Here is a 19,183-nt window from a genome sequence, read left to right as displayed (position 1 = left end):
ACCTGTTGGCTGGGCACGGTGGCTCAAGCCTGTAATCCCAGCACTTTGGGAGGCTGAGGTGAGTGGATCACCTCAGGTCAGGAGTTCAAGACCAATTTGGACAATATGGTGAAACCCCATCTCTACTAAAAATACAAAAATTAGCCAGACATGGTGGTGAGCACCTATAATCCCAGCTACTCAGGAGGCTGAGGTAGGAGTATCACTTGAACCTGGGAGGTGGAGGTTGCGGTGAGCTGAGGTCACGCCATTGCACTCCAACCTGGGTAACAAGAGCGAAACTCCATCTCAGAAAAAAAGGAAGAAGAAGAAAGGAGAGGCATGTGGCACCAAGGAGAACTCTCAAAATTTTGTAGTGGGGTGTGCTATGGTCCTGACCCATTATACCTTTTTCTCTTTAAATGGAGAGAGATATATCAGCAAATAAACATTAATTTACATTAATCCATGTAAATTAACCTTATAATTACCTTACAAGATTCCTGAGTTGTGAGAGTTGGTGTAGCATGCTTTGGGGTTGCAATTTTCATTTAGCACCTTTTCTTTTTTAAGTATCGTTGGTTTTGGGCTTGGTAATGAATTGGCACACAAATCTTACTGCACTCCCATGTCTTCTTTTGTGTCAGTTGAGGGTTGAACACAAAGCTATGCCGGGGAATGATCAAGCCTAGACAAGAAGGAAATAGGTCAGCTTTGGGGGTGATTTTGATGCCACAAATGTCTGAAGTCTTGCTGTATTTCATTCTCTTCTCCCCGAATTCCATGCTCACTTGTGTGGATGCTGCGGTCCGCGTAGTCACTATGGCGTTAGTACAGGGCAGAGGAGATGAGACTCACTGCACTGGCCTGGTTTGTGGATTCTTGAAACAACCCTGGTCCATCACAGACTCCTCTGACCTATAAAAAGTGCTGCTAATCTTCTTACTGTCTGCCTTATAAGATTTGGGAAGAGAAATGAGGTAATGTCTACTTAGATCTTTGAGCTTCTCAGATGAACAGCATTCTGCAGTAATATAATTTCCTAATGTGTTTGTGTTGTAATAGACTGCAATTCCATTTACCTAAATCCCTTTAGGTGCTTCTAGAGCATTTGACTGTCTTGCACAGGGGAAGCAGCCCGACATTGAGAGTGAGAACTGGACCTAGACTAGAACCCTTAAAGTACATTTAGCTGCGTGATACAGCAATACATTTATGAGTTTAGGGGAAGGAAACTGGGAGAGGAAGAAATGGAAGCTGTATTTAGTAGTGACAGGGGAGGGGATTATCATTGTCTTCAGAGAGTTTATATCATACTTTTAAACCATGCTGTTTTGCTGAGGATCACTATCTCAATTTTGAAAAAATTATTTATTTTAATTTAGCAACATTACATGTTAGAAGACATCTTCAACATTGATCCTGCTGTCACTGTGTCTCATTGATAGACTCTAACGTAGCCCCTCCAAGATTTGGTTTGTCATATTTGTTGGGCCACACCTCTTGTGTTTGACTCTGATACGAGCAGTTCCATACACATACTGATAATTTTTTAGATTCATTTTTAAAATATGTAGTAGATTACTAAATAATACTTCATCTTTGTTCTGCATATAAATACTTTTTAAAAAATTAAAGCAGACATGAGCATCTGACCTTTTATATAGCCTTTGGAACAGTAGTACAACTAAGCTGGCTTTCTAAGTAGTTCTAAAGTGAGAAGTTAAAACAAATGATGAAAGGTGGGAAAAGTATGTGCATGTGTCATCTCTGACATACCATAAAATTCTTATTTATGTGACAATTATCTGTATTGGATAGTTTTGCTATGACATTTATTAGAAGCAGTTGGTTCTTTGGAAGTTTCAAAAGAATGTCAGCCTTCCACAAAGGACTTTTTAAATAGCTGTTTAGCCAACCAGGAAATGAAACAGGAAGTCTTCTCTTCCAGAGGAGACTGTAAGATAATATACACTTTTAAAGAACAACTAATTTTTATTTTCTGAGGGACAAAAGTGTTACAAGTTTCATTTGCTAAATTATATAATACAGAGATAACATATCTTGTTACCCAAATGTGACATGAAAAAAATCCTTACCAAACTGTGTGTCTGTTTGCTTATGTTGCATGCCAGACACATATGAAAAAAGTCATTTTGTTTGTTTCTTAAATTGAGGATATCTTATGTAAAGAAATGGTATAGAATACTATGCCCCTTAAAACAAAATAATATTTACTAAAAAATTATGATTCAGAGATACAGTTAATAGGAAGTTAAATTATGGGTAATCTTAATAAAACCACATTTTCTCTTCCTATTGACTAGGCTTTGAATGAATATTTCAGAGTGTTAAACACTTTGTACAATTTTTATGTTCTCACGTAAAACTTCATGATAAATTTATGATTTTCTTCCATTTTGTATAAATATAGATAAGGCAAACTTTTTTAAAGATTAAAAAATCTCATGTTTATAGCATTCTGTCAGCAGTTACATTGTGATGTTTTATTTGAATTTGTTTCAGAATCGAAGCAAACGCTTGGAGAAGGTCCACGTGGTTATTGGGCCTAAATCATGTGACTTGGATTCTCTCATTTCTACCTTCACGTATGCTTACTTTCTAGACAAGGTAAGGGAAAAAAAGGATAATACTTATATTTAAAATTATTATGTAAGTTTTAAGAAGAAACATTTTCTAGAAACAAAGGAACCTATTGACTTAATTTTTAGTGTTCTGATTTGCTGTTGCAGAGACTAAAGTATTATCATCCATGAATCAACAAATATTTCTTGGGTACCTACTACATGTTAGGCATCCTTCTAGCTATTTCTTACCAACTCTCCTTATAAAACAAGTTTTCAAATAAAAGTTTTTAAATAGTCATAATAGGTGATTAATTTTATGGAAATTCATAGAATGAATAAAAGTGAGAATCAGATTTCTTATTTTCTTTTGTCATCCTTGCTGATAGTCCTACCCTTGGGAGCAGAAAAATAGGTGCAGAATAACTTGTGTGAACAGTACATGAACGGCAGAGCACATTGGCTAGAGTTTTCAGTGACAGGTATTACATGTCAAATCTATGTCCTGTAGGTCCTTGTTTGGTTTTGCCTTGTAGCCTGACTTCGTACGGTGAGATCATCCTCGGTTAGTGAGCATCTTCCTTGAGGAAGAATCTTTCTGATCTGTGAAGCATATGACACACCTGTGGAAGTGGAAAAGACCTTTCAACAGATTGCTTTAAAATTTCAAATGTATAAAATTCATGAGCTCATGATAATGGGCTTTTTATTAACGCCTAAAAATGTATGTTATGAATGTCTAGGTGCTTTTTTCAGCGTCACACAATTTTTAATGTTTCAGAATCTGATTTGTTTTACTGCAGTTCTGTTTGTATCCTTGGCCCCTGACAGTAGGCAGAGCTGGTCTAAAGTGATTTAAATTCACACGAAGCCTAGTCTTCCAGAATGAGCTGTGGGTGGCAAGAACTGCTCTAGGGCAAAAGCTGATAAAAATACTGGGTAAAATATTCTGATCTCTACATGTGGGCTTTATATCAAATTTATCTTAAAATTTGTTGAACTTTACAAGGGAGATTAATTGGTATGAGAAGATAAATGTGCCTCTGTTAAGACATGCATATTAACACTAATTTTGTTAACTGGTTTTTTGACTCCTAGAAAAAAATGTTACTTATCTAGAGAACAGAGTTGACAGAACCAGAATGATTTTTAGACTGATAGTGGCATGGACTTGGAAGGAAATGATCTAATAATAATAATGCCTCCACTACCACCTACTACAATGTCGGGACATCCAACAAAAGGGGGAGAAAAAGTAACTGTGATAGATAGAACAGGTAGATAGATAGATACAAATAAAAAGATGTGATTCTCCTCTTCTTCAGAGGTTTGTCGCTAAGCCTGGAGACGAATGTGGAATTACTGAAAGGTCTCATAGTGAGAATTTCGTTCTATTTCTCTGCCTTTCTCTTAGTTTACTTGGCCCCCTGCTAGTGGCCTGTGTTTCCATTTACATTTTCTTCAAGAACCCAACTACTTCCTCTTAGCTTACGAACATGTAGGATAAGCAAAGAGTTTTTCTGCTTCATGCGTTCGACCCCATTTAAATCCTTCTCACTCTGGTAGGTGAACCCTTTTACAGATGGGGAACTCAGAGTCTCAGAAAGGAAACTGGCTTTCTCAAAGTTGCATGATAGAGGCTGGGGCTGGAACCTAGTTCTTGTGACATCAACTTCAGAACAGGTCTTGCCAGGAGAGGCTCAGGCCACATGCCTGATTTGCATATTGATTCTTCCCCACTCAAGTTTCAGTATCAGGAGTTAGATAGAATACTCCATTAATTAGGAAAAATAACTTGCTATACATAAATTGTTAACACTTATTATACAATTATGATTCAGTATTATATGACAGGAGGGAGAAAATCCACTTTGTTGGAGTGGCTTTATGCCTTGTATGCTATAGCAGTGGCTGATTCGTTTCCCTCAATCAGTGAATATGTGCTAAATATTTACTATGTGCCAGACTGTTTTATACACTGGAGACATAAGTGAACAAAACCATCAAAAAGCCGTGCCTTCTTAATGCTAGAAAGGGGAGACAGATGGTAAAGATATCAAAACTGTGTGACAAGTGGTGATGGTGTGAGAATAAAGGCCATTTACTTTATGCACAAATTCCGTGTCACTGAACCCCACATTCTCTCAGTGATAGGATTATTGCTGAACATTCATAGTAATTTTTTTTTTTTTTGAGATGGAGTCTCACTGTTGCCAGGCTGGAGTGCAGTGGCGCAATCTTGGCTCACTGCAACGTCTGCCTCCCGGGTTCAAGCAATTTTTCTGCCTCATCCTCCCGAGTAGCTGGGACTACAGGCACCTGCCACCACGCCCAGCTAATGCCCAGCTAATTTTTGTATGTTTAGTAGAGACGGGGTTTCACCATGTTGGCCAAGATGGTCTCAATCTCTTGACCTCGTGATCCTCCTGCCTTGGCCTCCCAAAGTGCTGGGATTACAGACATGAGCCACTGCACCTGGCCCATTCATAGTAATTTTTAAAGCACCTTTTGTTAACATTCCTGTAGAAAAATAAGTTTATTATTTTGACTCTACAATTCTCTACCTCTCTCCTATCTCCTGTTTTCTCTAGTTGCCACAGATTGTTTTATAAAAGACTTGTTAATAAAAGGTGTTTTTTATTATTGAAGAAATCAATAGAGATCACCATCTGATAGTCTGTAGACTGAAGCTGGCGCATAAAGGAATTTCCACTGACAGACATTCTGAATTTTTAAAAATTCAGAATGTCACAAATAATACCCCAAATCTGGATTTCAACCTTCTCTTGGGTAATTAAAAGTTTTAACTACACTGAGCCTGAATTTTTACATGTGAACCACTGGCTGGAGCTGAGTGACAGGCATCCCATTTAGATACAACATATATACCTTCCGCTGTCCCCACAGTCCCCACCCAGCCTGCCTCAATTATTTTAATTTTCTGCAAATTTTATAAAGACATGTGAGTTTGTTACTTTTAAAGAAGAAAATGTTTATTATGTATTTATAATTTATGTAAATATATAAAATTTATAATTTATATAAATTATAAAATATTTATATAAATTATATATAATCTATACCATATATTTCTATTTTAGCCCCTGCATAATTTATATATACATATATTTAAATTTATAAATACATATATATTTATTTACATTTTAATTATATGTAATATATATTTACATATACAAATGGTGCAGGATCTAAAATGAGACATAAACTAAAGCATCAGAAGTTTCAAGTAGGGTAACAAGAGGTTAAAAAATGTTAGGGGCCACTCAGAGGATAATGCCTTACTTACTGGGTTCAGGAAAATTTGGTAATGAATGCCAAGTGGTTTAGTGAGGCCAGGAGACTCCCATTCCCTTACCAGTTACCCCCAGGCTGGAGAAAATGTAATTGTATTCTTTCCTCCTGCTGTTTTCAGTAATTCAGTCACCTTTTTTCTTGGTAGGTCAGTCCACCAGGGGTTCTGTGTTTACCAGTGCTGAACATACCAAGAACTGAATTCAACTACTTCACCGAGACAAGGTTTATTTTAGAAGAGCTAAATATCTCTGAATCATTCCACATATTCCGGGATGAAATTAACCTGCATCAGCTGAATGATGAAGGAAAGTTATCAATAACACTTGTTGGCAGTAACGTGCTGGCAAGGTAAGACCTACTGAGGCTCTAAGGTTTAATCTCTCAATGAAGGTTCTTCTGGGCAAAGTGTCACTTTATTCAGGACTTTTGTGGTTTAGGGGGATGTATTAAAAGCAAAGAATGTGCTGGGCATGGTGGCTCACTCCTATAATCCCAGCACTTTGGGAGGCCAAGGCGGACGGATCATTTGAGGCCAGGAGTTTGAGACCAACCTGACCAACATGGTGAAACCTCATCTCTACTAAAAATACAAAAATGAGCTAGTGTGGTGGCATGCGCCTGTAATCCCAGCTACTTGGGAGGCCGAGGCACAAGAATCACCTGAACCCAGGAGGCAGAGGTTGTAGTGAGCTGAGATTGCACCACTGTACTCCAGCCTGGGCAGCAGAGTGAGACTGTCTCAAAAAAGAAAAACCCGGCTGGGTGCTGTGGCTCATGCCTGTAATCCCGGCACTTTGGGTAGCTAAGGCTGGTGAATCATGTGGTCAAGATCGACACCAGCCTGGCCAACATGGTGAAACCCCATCTGTGCTAAAAATAAAAAATTAGCTGCATGTGGTGGCGGGCGCCTATAGTCTCAGATACTTGGGAGGCTGAGGCAGGAAAATTGCTTAAACCCAGGAGGCAGAGGTTGCAGTGAGCAGAGATTGCGCCACTGCACTCCAGCCTGGAGGCAGAGCGAGACTCAAAACAAAACAAACCCAAAAACAACAACAGCAAAGCAGAGGACATGCAGAGGAAAGGGAATGCCTTTTTCTTCTCTTACGGCAAAATTCAGGTTATGCCAATCCTTCATTTTTACTTTTGTATTTCAGATATGACATCTTTAAGTGGAAAGTTCTTGTAAAATTGACCAAATTATGTTTTGTTGTTGTTGTTGTTTTTGTTGTTTGGAGACAGAGTATTGCTCTGTCGCCCAGGCTGGAGTGCAGTGGTGTGATTTTGGCTCACTGCAGCCTCCACTTTCCGGGTTAAAGCGATTCTCTTGCCTCAGCCTCGAGTAGCTGAGATTACAGATGTGTGCCACCATGCCTGGCTAATTTTTGTATTTTTAGTAGAGATAAGATTTTACCATGTTGGCCAGGCTGGTCTTGAACCCCTGACCTCAAGTGATCTGTTCACTTCGGCCTCCCAAAGTCCTGGGATTACAGACGTGAGCCACAGCACCTGGCCTAAAATTATAGTTTTTAAACCATTTCAAACACTTTCTTATAGCAATACAATAGTCTTATGTATTGATGCTGAACATGTGTAATGAAAATTGAAATTAAACACTAGTTAAAACTGAATCGTTCTTGGGAAAGAAATCTCAGTAGTGAAATGGAAAAATATGTAAAGATAGGTTATGAAGATCATTTGATTATTGATTTATTCATAGCATTTTATACTACAAGAGAAAAATTGATTTTTTTAAATATTCATGTAGCTCAAACTTTTTATTTTATGGACAAGAAGCTTGAAACTCAGTGTCACAAATGATTTGTCTAAAGAACCACATGCAGGCTGGATATCGTGGCTCATGCCTATAATTCCAGCACTTTGGGAGGCCAAGGCAGGAGGCTCACTTGAGTCCAGGAGTTTGAGACCAGCCTGAGAAACATGATGAGACCCTGTCTCTACAAAAAAATACAAAAAAATTAGCTGGGCATGGTGGTACACACCTGTTGTCCCAGCTTTTAGGAAGCTGAGGTGGAAGGATGGCTTGAGCCTGGGAAGTTGATGCTGCAGTTGCATCTCAGGTTGAGCTGTGAGTTCAAGTCTTCAGGGAGCTTTGATCATACCACTGCTCTCCAGCCTAAATGACAGAGCAAGACCCTGTCTCAAAAAACAAAACAAACAACAACAAAAACAAAGAACCAAATGTAGTTAGTAGAAGAGTCGGGATTAGAAATTAGATCTTCTAATTCTTTCAGTCAATACTTAGGCATTGCTGACTCATGCAAGAATCTATAGGTGCCTAAGGAGGAATAAGACAAATTCTTTGTCATCAAGGACCTCATGAAGATGTCCTTTCGATAAGCTTTCTTCTGCTACTGAATGAAGAATCACCAGTTAAACACTTCAGTAGTTTAAAATGTTAATTTTTCCCAGTTTGGCAATTTGCTAGTTGTTGATAACCTTAACTGGTGGACATTGACCTTAGCATACATGAAATCAAACCTTTTTTTACTGAGTAATTTTGTATTTAAATTTTTTAGGAAGCATATTTAGGTATGAATGTATTGTGATGTCAGTCATGCAATTTATTTACTTGCGAGGAGTTTTGAAAATAACTTGACTACGTGTGGCTGCTTTTATGAAGCTATTCAAAACCAATGAAATTATTTTGAATAATGCTAATCATTGGCATGTGGCGAAAAGTCCTGGGTAGTTGATTTGGCTGACTTCAATGATTGGTATTCAGGAAATCATATGCTTGACTAAACTTAAGGGCTAACTTTTTCAAACCAACAAATGCAATGAGACATAGATAAATACAATGCAATTGAAATGTGAATTGTGGAATGAGTATGTGTCAAGCAAAATCTGAGGACTAGTTTTGTTACCAGTTAAAATGGAAAAATTTAGGCTGATTTTGAGGCTGGGTTTGTGAACTCTAGCTCTGGAATTAAATAAATTGAAATCTTCATTTCTTTCATTGCCACTCATTTGTTTTTGACAGGCAAAAAGAATAAAATTGAATTTATCCAAACTTTTCTTCCTGCCTTGGCTAAAATCCAGCTCTGTCTCACATATAAAGAATGATGGTAGAAGGAAAGTAGGCCCAGTAGTGTTTTTTCTACACCATGGTGACTGGATTTGCAAGCTTTGGAGCTAGGTGATTGGAGTGCAAATACCAGCTAGCCTAAGCTAGATGTGTGACCTTACACAAATTTCTTAACCTCTTTGTGCCTCAGTTTTTAAATTTATACAATGGGGATTTTCTAGTGTAGTTTTTAGTGTCATTTTATAGAACTCATTTTACAGTATCATTTTTTAGTATAAAATATGATAATACATCTAAAGTATTTATAATAGTATGTGGCCTGCAGTGAAAGCCCTATAATGTTAGTTATTGTTATTTTCCAAGAGCGCAGCACAGGATAAAGCTGGTAAGGTATTAAGATGTTTTAAGAATTTGGGGAAAGTAAATCGTTTAAATGAAATGCGAAAATACATAGAATAAGGCTCCCACCTTCTGAGTAATGTGAGTCCCCTCATATTTTTGGTTATTGAGAGGAAGCCATTTGTGTGAGAGCAGAGAGTTAAACATTCCCCAAAGTAATAAGACATGCGACATCCCTTTCTCTTCCTCCCCTTCATTTGCTTTACAGTGAAGACAAAACTTTAGAATCAGCAGTCGTCAAAGTCATTAATCCGGTTGAGCAGAGCGATGCCAACATTGAGTTCCGAGAGTCTTCCTCTTCCCTCGTGCTAAAGGAGATTCTCCAGGAGGCTCCTGACCTCATCACCGAGCAACTGGCTCATCGCCTCAGAGGTGAGAGATGGCTCTTCCTATTAAATACTGGAAGGCTTAATGGAGTGTCTCCCGGCCTGCTCATGTAGAAAGAGTGCGATCCATTCTTGGGTTAACAATCTCTTTAAAGACCACAGGAAGCTTCATCAGAGAGGCAGGGAGTAAAGAGTTTGTTAAAGAGTAGCATTATATTGAATATTAAAAATGTGCATTTAAAAATAGGCACAAGGGGCCTTTGCTGTTGCACTAGACGAGATTATTAAATGGGCCTGCTGCACCTCTGTTGGGAAGCTGGAATAGCACCTCTGGCCATTTTAATTGCTTTCAGAGGTGATTCTTGCCCCAAGACAGCATGATAGGGACCAGAATTCCATGTTCCCAGTTAGAAATATCTGCTGATACTCTTCCATGCTTGGTTTATAAAATACCATTTGGATGGCAAAATACGCAGCCTTCATTTTGGTAATACTGCGTCAGGCCTCTTAGAGTCAGATGTCCCCTCCTTTGCTCCCATCTTGTAACATATTTCATCTTCACTCGAACTGTTTTAAGCCCTGGGGTCCTGAACACACCATCATCAATTATTCTAGTAATCTCTCTTTCTTCTCCATCAGTGGAGCCCCCTGCTTCCAAAGAGTGGTTTTCAAGCTAGAAATTGTCGGTCGACTTTAGAATCACAGAATGACCACAGAAACTTCGTTATTTACACACGGAAGACACTGTTCTGGTTTTTGTATAAAGCATGTCCCTCCCTGCACCACCAATCCATTTTGAACATGGTAGACAGAGATTTAGTGTTTAACTCAGGAACGTGAAAAACAGTGATGAACAGATTGAAATAATTTAAAAAGAAGACCAAAAGTATGTTGACTTGGCTCTTTTAAGGACTCTGTCCAATTCCTCTGTCTCTACCACACTTTGGAGGGGAAAAGGTCCAAGAGGTGTTTAATTCTTGTAAAGGTTTAGAACTGATGATCTTAGTAAACCTGCCTTAAATTATTTTTCTGGCAATGAATATCTGTAAAAATGCTGTATTGGAAACTGTGCCATCAACTAAACTAAGTAAGCACAATCATTTATCTTTATGACAGAACAGAAGGAAAATGAAGGTAATTGGGAATCTCAGCCAAGAGGGAAGTTGTTCAACAGTGCGAATGTGTGGTGCAGCCAAGCACTAGAGAATATTTTGTTTAAATATCTTGTAAATTAAGAAGTTTGGTTAATTGTTGTGAAAATATATGTGTTATTTAGTAGAAAAGAAATGTAGTCAATAAGCAGCTCATTATCAAAATTTTCTACAAATAGTAAAGTAATATGAAACAAATACATTGGCACAAAGATATGACTGTTGTTGTTGGTAACACTAACAATGATATTCAGATATAGGGAAATGGAAGGAATGCAGACCCTTTTGTTAATTGTCTTGGTTTTGGTTTGCAGGGCTACCAAAAGATAAAACTATGGTAAAGGATTTTGCTTCTTTCTAGATTATTTTGCTTTTTTTTTTTTTAAGAGGTGGAGTCTCACCATATTGCCCAGGTTAGTCTTGAACTCCTGGGCTCAAGCGATCCACCAGCTTCAGTCTCCCCATGTGCTGGAATTACAGGTGTGAGCCACCACACCCGGCTGGATTTTGCTTTTCTTAACATCAAATGTTTTTCCTGAGGTTAGGCTTGAAGTGGCATTGGGAAGCTGGCAGAATGTGGACATCACTTCCTTGTCTTTTGGAAATTGAAATGTGAAAGGATGAAGAGCTTCTGTCTGTGAAGCCTGCCAGTACTAATACTGTCATAAAAGAGCCAGGTTCATTAAACCCTGGGAGGTAAACATAGGGGGCTTATGGTGGAAAGAGGGCTCTGGAGACCTTTAGCCAATGCATATGTGTGTGTATGTGTATGTGTACATATGTGGAGGGGAGATGGAACATTACTAAATAGTTTTGGCAAGAGGGAACGTATTACTCTGCTTTGCATTGATGTAAAGGAATATCTGAGATGGGGTAATTGATAAAGAGGTTTATTTCCCTCGTGATTCTGTAGGCTGCAGGAAAAGCATAGTGCTGGCATCTGCTTCTAGTGAGGGCCTCGTGAAGCTTCCGTACAGGGCAGGAATCAAAGGAGGAGCTGGCATACCACATGGCAAGGGAGGGAGCAAGAGAGAGAGTGGGGAAGTCCCAGATCCTTTTTAAAAACCAGGTCTCAGGTGAACTCATTACCGTGGGGAGGGCACCAAGCCATTCCTGAGGGATTGGCCCCCTGACCCAGACACCTCCCACCAGGCCCCACCTCCAATATTCGAGATCACATTTCAATATGAGGTTTGGAAGGGACACACATCCAAATCATATCAGGGAAATAAAGGATGGTTATCCAAGGAATCTGCCTTTTAAAGAGGTAACTCAAATGTTCAGAGGTAAAAAGTATTTTGGGGTAATAGGTCACTTTTTAAAAGCTCCTGAATTGTTAGTAAATATAAAAAAGCAATCAAGTTGGTCAGGCACGGTGGCTCATGCCAGTAATACTAGCACTTTGGGAGGCTGAGGAGGGCGGATTACTTGAGATCAGGAATTCGAGGCCAGCCTGGTCAATATGGTAAAACCTGTCACTACTAAAAATACAAAAATGAGCCAGATGTGGTGACGGACACCTGTAATCCCAGCTATTTGGGAGGCTGAGGCAGGAGAATCGCTTGAACCTGGGAGGTGAAGGTCGCAGTGAGCTGATACTGCGCCATTGTACTCCAGCCTGGGGGACAAGAACAAAACTCTATCTCAAAAAAAAAAAAAAAAAAAAAACAATAAAAAAAAAAAAAAAAAAAAAAAAAAAGGGAATCAAGTAAACTTTTGCTGTCATTACTGAATTCAATCTTAGAATTTATAGTTTCCCATTATGTAGTAACATCAAACCTAAAAGGACTTGTTTTCCCTGTTCCTATAAATAATCTTAGCATTCTTTATTTTCATAACATGGGCAGTTCTCTTTCTAAAGGGTTCTCTTTATAAGCAGCTACCATGTTAATTTGGATTTTCAGGTGCTGTAAATAATCATTAATTTGACACACATTTTTAGAACTTTTCAAAATTATACTTCAAGTTCTGGGATACATGTGCAGAGTGTGCAGGTTGTTACATAGGTATGCACGTGCCATGGTGGCTTGCTGCACCAGTCAACCTGTCATCTACATTTCTCCTAATGCCATCCCTTGCTGAGCCACCCCCTAACAGGCCCTGGTGTGTGATGTTCCCTTCCCTGTGTCCATGTGTTCTCATTGTTCAATTCCCACTTATGAGTGAGAACAACAGTGTTTTGTTCTTGTGTTTGCCGAGAATAATGGTTTCCAGCTTCATCTATGTTCCTGCAAAAGACATTGAACTCATCCTTTTTTATGGCTACATAGTATTCCGTAATGTGTATTTGCCACATTTTCTTTATCTAGTCTGTCATTGATGGGCATTTGGGTTGGTTCCAAGCGTTTGCTATTGGGAATAGTACTGCAATAAACATACACATGCATATGTCTTTATAGTAGAATGATTTATAATTTTTTGGGAATATACCCAATAATGAGATTCCTGGGTCAAATGATATTTCTGGTTGTAGATCCTTGAGAAATCACCACACTGTCATCCACAATGGTTGAACTAATTTACACTCCTACCAGCAGAGCGTTCCTCTTTCTCCACATCCCCTCCAGCATCTGTTGTTTCCTGACTTTTTAATGATCACCATTCTAACTGGTGTGAGATAGTATCTCATTGTGGTTTTGATTTGCATTTCTCTTAATGACCAGTGAGGATGAGCTTTTTTTCATACATTTGTTGCCCGCATAAAAGTCTTCTTTTGAGAAGTGTCTATTAATACCTTTTGCCCACTTTTTGATGGGGTTGTTTTTTTCTTGTACATTTGTTTAAGTTCTTTGTAAATTCTGGATATTAGTCCTTTGTCAGAAGGATAGATTACAAAAATTTTCTCCCATTCCTTAGGTTGCCTGTTGACTCTGATGACAGTTTGTTTTGCTGTGCAGAAGCTATTTAATTTAATTAGATACCATTTGTCAATTTTGGCTTTTGTTGCCATTGCTTTTGGTTTTTTAGTCATAAAGTCTTGGCCTATGCCTATGTCCTGAATGATATTGCCTAGGTTTTCTTCTTAGAGTTATTATGGTTTTAGGTCTTATGTTTAAAGTCTTTAATTCATATTGAGTTAATTTTTGTATAAAGTGTAAGGAAGGGCTCCAGTTTTAGTTTTCTACATGTGGCTAGCCAGTTTTCCCAACACCATTTATTAAATAGGGAATCCTTTCCTCATTGCTTGCTTTTGTTGGGTTTGTCAAAGATCAGATGGTTGCAGATGTGTGACATTATTCCTGAGGCCTCTGTTATGTTCCATTGGTCTATATATCTGTTTTGGTACCAGCACCATACTGTTTTGATTACTGTGGTCTTGTAGTATAGTTTGAAGTCAGGTAGCGTGATGCCTCCAACTTTGTTCTTTTTGCTTAGGATTGTCTTGGTATATGGGGTTTTTTTTGATCCATATGAAATTTGAAGTAGTTTTTTTTCATTCAGTAAAGTAGCCTGATGGTGATAGCATTAATCTATAAATTACTTTGGAAAGTATGGCCATTTTCACAATATTGATTCTTCCTATCCATGAGCATGGAATGTTTTTCCATCTGTTTGTGTCCTCTCATTTCCTTGAGCAGTGGTTCGTAGTTCTCTTTGAAGAGGTCCTTCACATCCTTGTAAGTTGTAATCCTAGGTGTTTTATTCTCTTTGTAGCAATTGTGAATGAGTGTTCACTCATGATTTGGCTCTCTGTTTGTTTACTATTGGTATATGGGAATGCTTGTGATTTTTGCACATTGGTTTTGTATCTTGAGACTTTGCTGAGGTTGCTTATCAGCTTAAGGAGATTGTGGGCTGAGAGGTTGGGGTTTGCTAAATATACAATCATGTGATTGGCAAAACAAGACAATTTGACTTCTTTTCTTTCTGTCTGAATACTCTTTATTTGTTTCTCTTGCCTGATTGCCCTGGCTAGAAGTTCCGATACTGTGTTGAATAGGAGTGGTGAGAGAGGGCATCCTTGTCTCCTGCCAGTTTTCAAAGGGAATGCTTCCAGTTTTTATTCCTTCAGTATGATATTAGCTGTGGGTTTGTCATAAATAGCTCTTATTATTTTGAGATATTAATCAAAATACCTAGTTTATCGAGAGTTTTTAGCATGAAGGGGTGTTGAATTTTACCAGAGGCCTTTTCTGCGTTTATTGAGATAATCATATGTTTTTTGTCATTGGTTCTGTTTATGTAATGAATTACTTTTATTGATTTGCGTATGTTGAACCAGCCTTGCATCCCGGGGATGAAGCCCACTTGACAGTGTTGGATAAGCTTTTGGATGTGCTGCTGGATTTGGTTTGCCAGTATTTTATTGAGGATTTTCGCGTCAATGTTCATCAGGAATATTGGACTGAAATTTTCTTTTTCTGTTGTTGTGTCTCTGCCAGGTTTTGGTATCAGGATGGTGTTGGCCTCATAGAATGAATTAAGGCGGAGTGCCTCTTTTTCTACTGTTTGGAACAGTTTCAAGAGGAATGGTATCACCTCCTTTTTGAACCTCTGGTAGAATTCAGCTGTGAATCCATCTGGTCATAGGTGGTTCTTTGTTGTTGTTGGTAGGCTATTAATTACTGCCTCAATCTCAGAACTTTTTATTGATCTATTCAGGGATTCTACTTCTTCCTGGTTTACTCTTGGGAGGGTGTATGTGTCGAGGAATTTATCCATTTCTTCTAGATTTTCTAGTTTATTTGCATACAGGTGTTTATAGTATTCTCTGGTGGTAGTTTGTATTTCTATGGGAACAGTGGTGATATCCCCTTTATCATTTTTTATTGTGTCTATTTGATTCTTCTCTCTTTTCTTCTTTATTAGTTCGGCTAGTGGTTGATCTATTTTGTTAATCTGTTCAGAAAACCAGCTCCTGGATTCATTGATTTCTTTGAAGCGTTTTTCGTGTCTCTATCTCCTTGAGTTCTGCTCTGATATTAGTTATTTCTTGTCTTCTGCTAGCTTTTGAATTTCTTTGATCTTGCTCCTCTAGTTCTTTTAATTGTGATGTTAGGATGTCGATTTTAGATCTTTCCTGCTTTCTTCTGTGAACATTTAGTGCCATAAATCTCCCTCCAAACGCTGCTTTAGCTGTGTCCCAGAGATTCTTTTACGTTATGTCTTTGTTCTCATTGGTTTCAAAGAACTTATTTATTTCTGCCTTAATTTCGTTATTTACCAGTAGTTATTCAGTATCAGGTTGTTCAGTTTCCATATAGTTGTGTGGTTTTGAGTGAGTTTCTTAATCCTGAGTTCTAATTTGATTGCACTGTGGTCTGAGAGACTGTTTGTTATGATTTCCATCCTTTTGCATTTGCTAAGGAGTGTTTTATTTCCAATTATGTGGTCAATTTTAGAATAAGTGCTATGTGATGCTGAGAAGAATGTGTATTCTGTTGATTTGGGGTGGGGAGTTCTGTAGATGTCTATTAGGTCTGCTTAGTCCAGAGCTGAGTTCAAGACCTGAATATTCTTGTTAATTTTCTGTCTCATTATCTGTCTTATATTGACAGTAGGGTGTAAAGTCTCCCACTACTATTGTGTGGGAGTCTAAGTTTCTTTGTAGGTCTGTAAGAGCTTGCTTTATGAATCTGGATACTCCTGTATTGGGTGCATATATATTTAGGATAGTTAGATCTTCTTGTTGCATTGATCCCGTTACCATTATGTAATGCCCTTCTTTGTCTTTTTTGATCTTTGTTGGTTTAAAGTCTGTTTTATCAGAGACTAGGATTACAATCCTTGCTTTTTTTGCTTTCCATTTGCTTGGCAAATCATCCTCCGTCTCTTTGTCCCTTTATTTTGAGCCCGTGTGTGTCTTTGCACGTGAGATGGGTCTCCTAAATACAGCACACTGATGGGTCTTGACTTTTTATACAATTTGCCAGTTTGTGTCTTTTAATTGGGGCATTTAGCCAATTTACATTTAACGTTACTATTGTTATGTGTGAATTTGATCCTGTCATTATGATGCTAGCTGTTTATTTTGTCCGTTAGTTGATGCAGTTTCTTCGTAGTGTTAATGGTCTTTACAATTTGGTATGTTTTGTAGCGGCTGGTACCAGTTTTTCCTTTCCATATTTAGTGCTTCCTTCAAGAGCTCTTGTAAGGCAGGCCTGGTAGTGACAAAATCTCTCAGCATTTGCTTGTCTGCAAAGGATTTTATTTCTCCTTTGCTTATGAAGCTTAGTTTGGCTGGATATGAAATTCTGGGCTGATAATTCTTTTAAGAATGTTGAATATTGGCCCCCACTCTTTTCTGGCTTGTTGGGTTTCTGCAGAGAGATCCACTGTTAGTCTCATGGGCTTTCCTTTGTGGGTAACCCGACCTTTCTCTCTGGCTGCCCTTATCATTTTTTTCTTCATTTCAACTTTGGTGAATCTGATGATTATGTATCTTCTCAAGGAATATCTTTGTAGTGTTCTCTGTATTGCCTGGATTTCAATGTTGGCCTGTCTTTCTATGTTGGGAAGTTCTCCTGGATAATATCCTGAAGAGTGTTTTCCAACTTAGTTCCATTCTCCCCATCGCTTTCTGGTACACCAGTCAAACGTAGCTTTGGTCTTTTCACGTCTCATATTTCTTGGAGGTTTTGTTTGTTCCTTTTTGTTCTTTTTTCTCTAATCTTGTCTTCACGGTTTATTTCATTAAGTTGATCTTCAATCTCTGATATCCTTTATTATGCTTGATCAATTCAGCTGTTGTTACTTATGTATGCTTCATGAAGTTTTCATGGTGTGTTTTTAAGCTCCATCAGGTCATTTATGTTCTTCCCTAAACTGGTTATTTTAGTTAGCAATTCCTCTAACCTTTTTTCAAGATTCTTAACTTCCTTGCATTGGGTTAGAACATGCTGCTTTAGCTCAGAGTTTATTATTACCCACATTCTGAAGCCTGCTTCTGGCAATTTGTGAAACTCATTCACCATCCAGTTTTGTTCCCTTGCGGGCAAGGCGTTGTGAACCTTTGGAGGAGAAGAGGCATTCTGGTTTTCGGAATTTTCAGCATTTTTGCACTAGTTTTTCCTCATCTTCATGGACTTATCTACCTTTGGTCTTTGATGTTGGTGACCTTCAGATGGGGGTTTTGTGTGGATGTCCTGTTTGTTCATGTAGATGCTATTACTTTTGTTTGTTAGTTTTCCTTCTACCAGACAAGCCCCTTTTCTGCAGGTCTGCTGGAGTTTGCTGGAAGTCCAATCCAGACCCTGTTTGCCTGGGTATCACCAGTGGACGCTGCAGAACAGCAAAGATTGCTGCCTGTTCCTAGCTCTGGAAGCTTCGTCCCAGAGGGGTACCTGCCAGATGCTAGGTAGAGGACTCCTGTTTGAGGTGCCGTTGACCCCTGCTGGGAGGTGTCTCCCAGTCAGGAGGCACGGTAGTCAGGGACTCACTTGAGGAGGCAGTCTGTCCCTTAGCAGATCTTGAGCACTGTGCTGGGAGATCTGCTGCTTTCTTCAGAGCCAGCAGGCAGGAAGGTTTAAGTCTGCTGAAGCTGCTCCTACAGCTGCCCCTTCCCCCAGGTGCTCTGTCCCAGGGAGATGAGAGTTTTATCTATAAGCTCCTGTCTGGAGCTGCTGCCTTTCTTTCAGAGATGCCCTGCCCTGAGAGGAGGAATCTAGAGAGGCAGTCTGGCTATAGCGGCTTTGTAGAGCTGTGGTGGGCTCTGCCCAGTCCGAACTTCCCAGCAGCTTTGTTTACACTGTGAGGGGAAAACCACCTACTTAAACCTCAGTAATGGTGGACGCCCCTCCCCTCAAGCTCGAGCTCCCAGGCTGACTTCAGACTGCTGTCCTGCCAGCAAGAATTTCAAGCCAGTGGATCTTAGCTTGCTGGGCTTTCTGGGGGCAGGATCCACAGAGGTAAACCACTTGGCTCCATGGTTTCAGCCCCCTTTCCAGGGTAGTGAATGGTTCTGTCTCACTTGCATTCCAGGCACCACTGGTGTATGAAAAGAATCTCCAGCAGCTAGCTCAGTGTCTGCTCAAATGGCAGTTTTGTGCTTGAAACCCATGGCCCTGGTGGTGTAGGCACCTGAGGGAATCTCCTGGTCTGCCAGTTGTGAAGACTGTGGGAAAAGCATATCTGGGCCAGAATGCACCATTTTTCATGGCAAGGTCCCTCATGGCCTCCCTTGGCTAGGGGAGGGAGTTCCCCAACCTCTTGTGCTTCCTGGGTGATGCAACGCCCCACCCTGCTTCTGCTTGTCCTCCTTGGACTGTACCCACTGTCTAACCAGTCCCAATGAGATGAGCCCACTGTCTAACCTCAGTTGGAAATGCAGAAATCACCTGCCTTCTGCACTGATCTCGCTGGGAGCTGCAGATCGGAGCTGTTCCTATTCAATCATCTTGCCAGCCACCTAGGGACAATGTTTTCTTTTTTTTTTTTTTTTTT

The 19,183-nt window shown here is 39.3% G+C and overlaps 1 protein-coding gene across 6 annotated transcripts in view; it reads left to right on the top strand.

Moving 5' to 3' along the window:
• Positions 1 to 19,183, top strand: part of PRUNE2 (prune homolog 2 with BCH domain) — a 310,553-nt gene that overhangs the window by 47,846 nt on the left and 243,524 nt on the right. For all 6 annotated transcript variants that reach the window (XM_017543262.2, XM_017543259.2, XM_017543257.2 and 3 more), the window contains exons 2-4: positions 2,506 to 2,610; positions 6,025 to 6,227; positions 9,533 to 9,696. In XM_017543262.2, the coding sequence (XP_017398751.1) occupies positions 2,506 to 2,610; positions 6,025 to 6,227; positions 9,533 to 9,696 (472 nt within the window). The remainder of the gene's footprint in view (positions 1 to 2,505; positions 2,611 to 6,024; positions 6,228 to 9,532; positions 9,697 to 19,183) is intronic.

This window comes from Cebus imitator, unplaced genomic scaffold (assembly GCF_001604975.1).
Source record: "Cebus imitator isolate Cc_AM_T3 unplaced genomic scaffold, Cebus_imitator-1.0 Scaffold150, whole genome shotgun sequence".
NCBI classification, from domain to species: domain Eukaryota; kingdom Metazoa; phylum Chordata; class Mammalia; order Primates; family Cebidae; genus Cebus; species Cebus imitator.
This window is presented reverse-complemented; position numbering and strand designations above follow the sequence as displayed.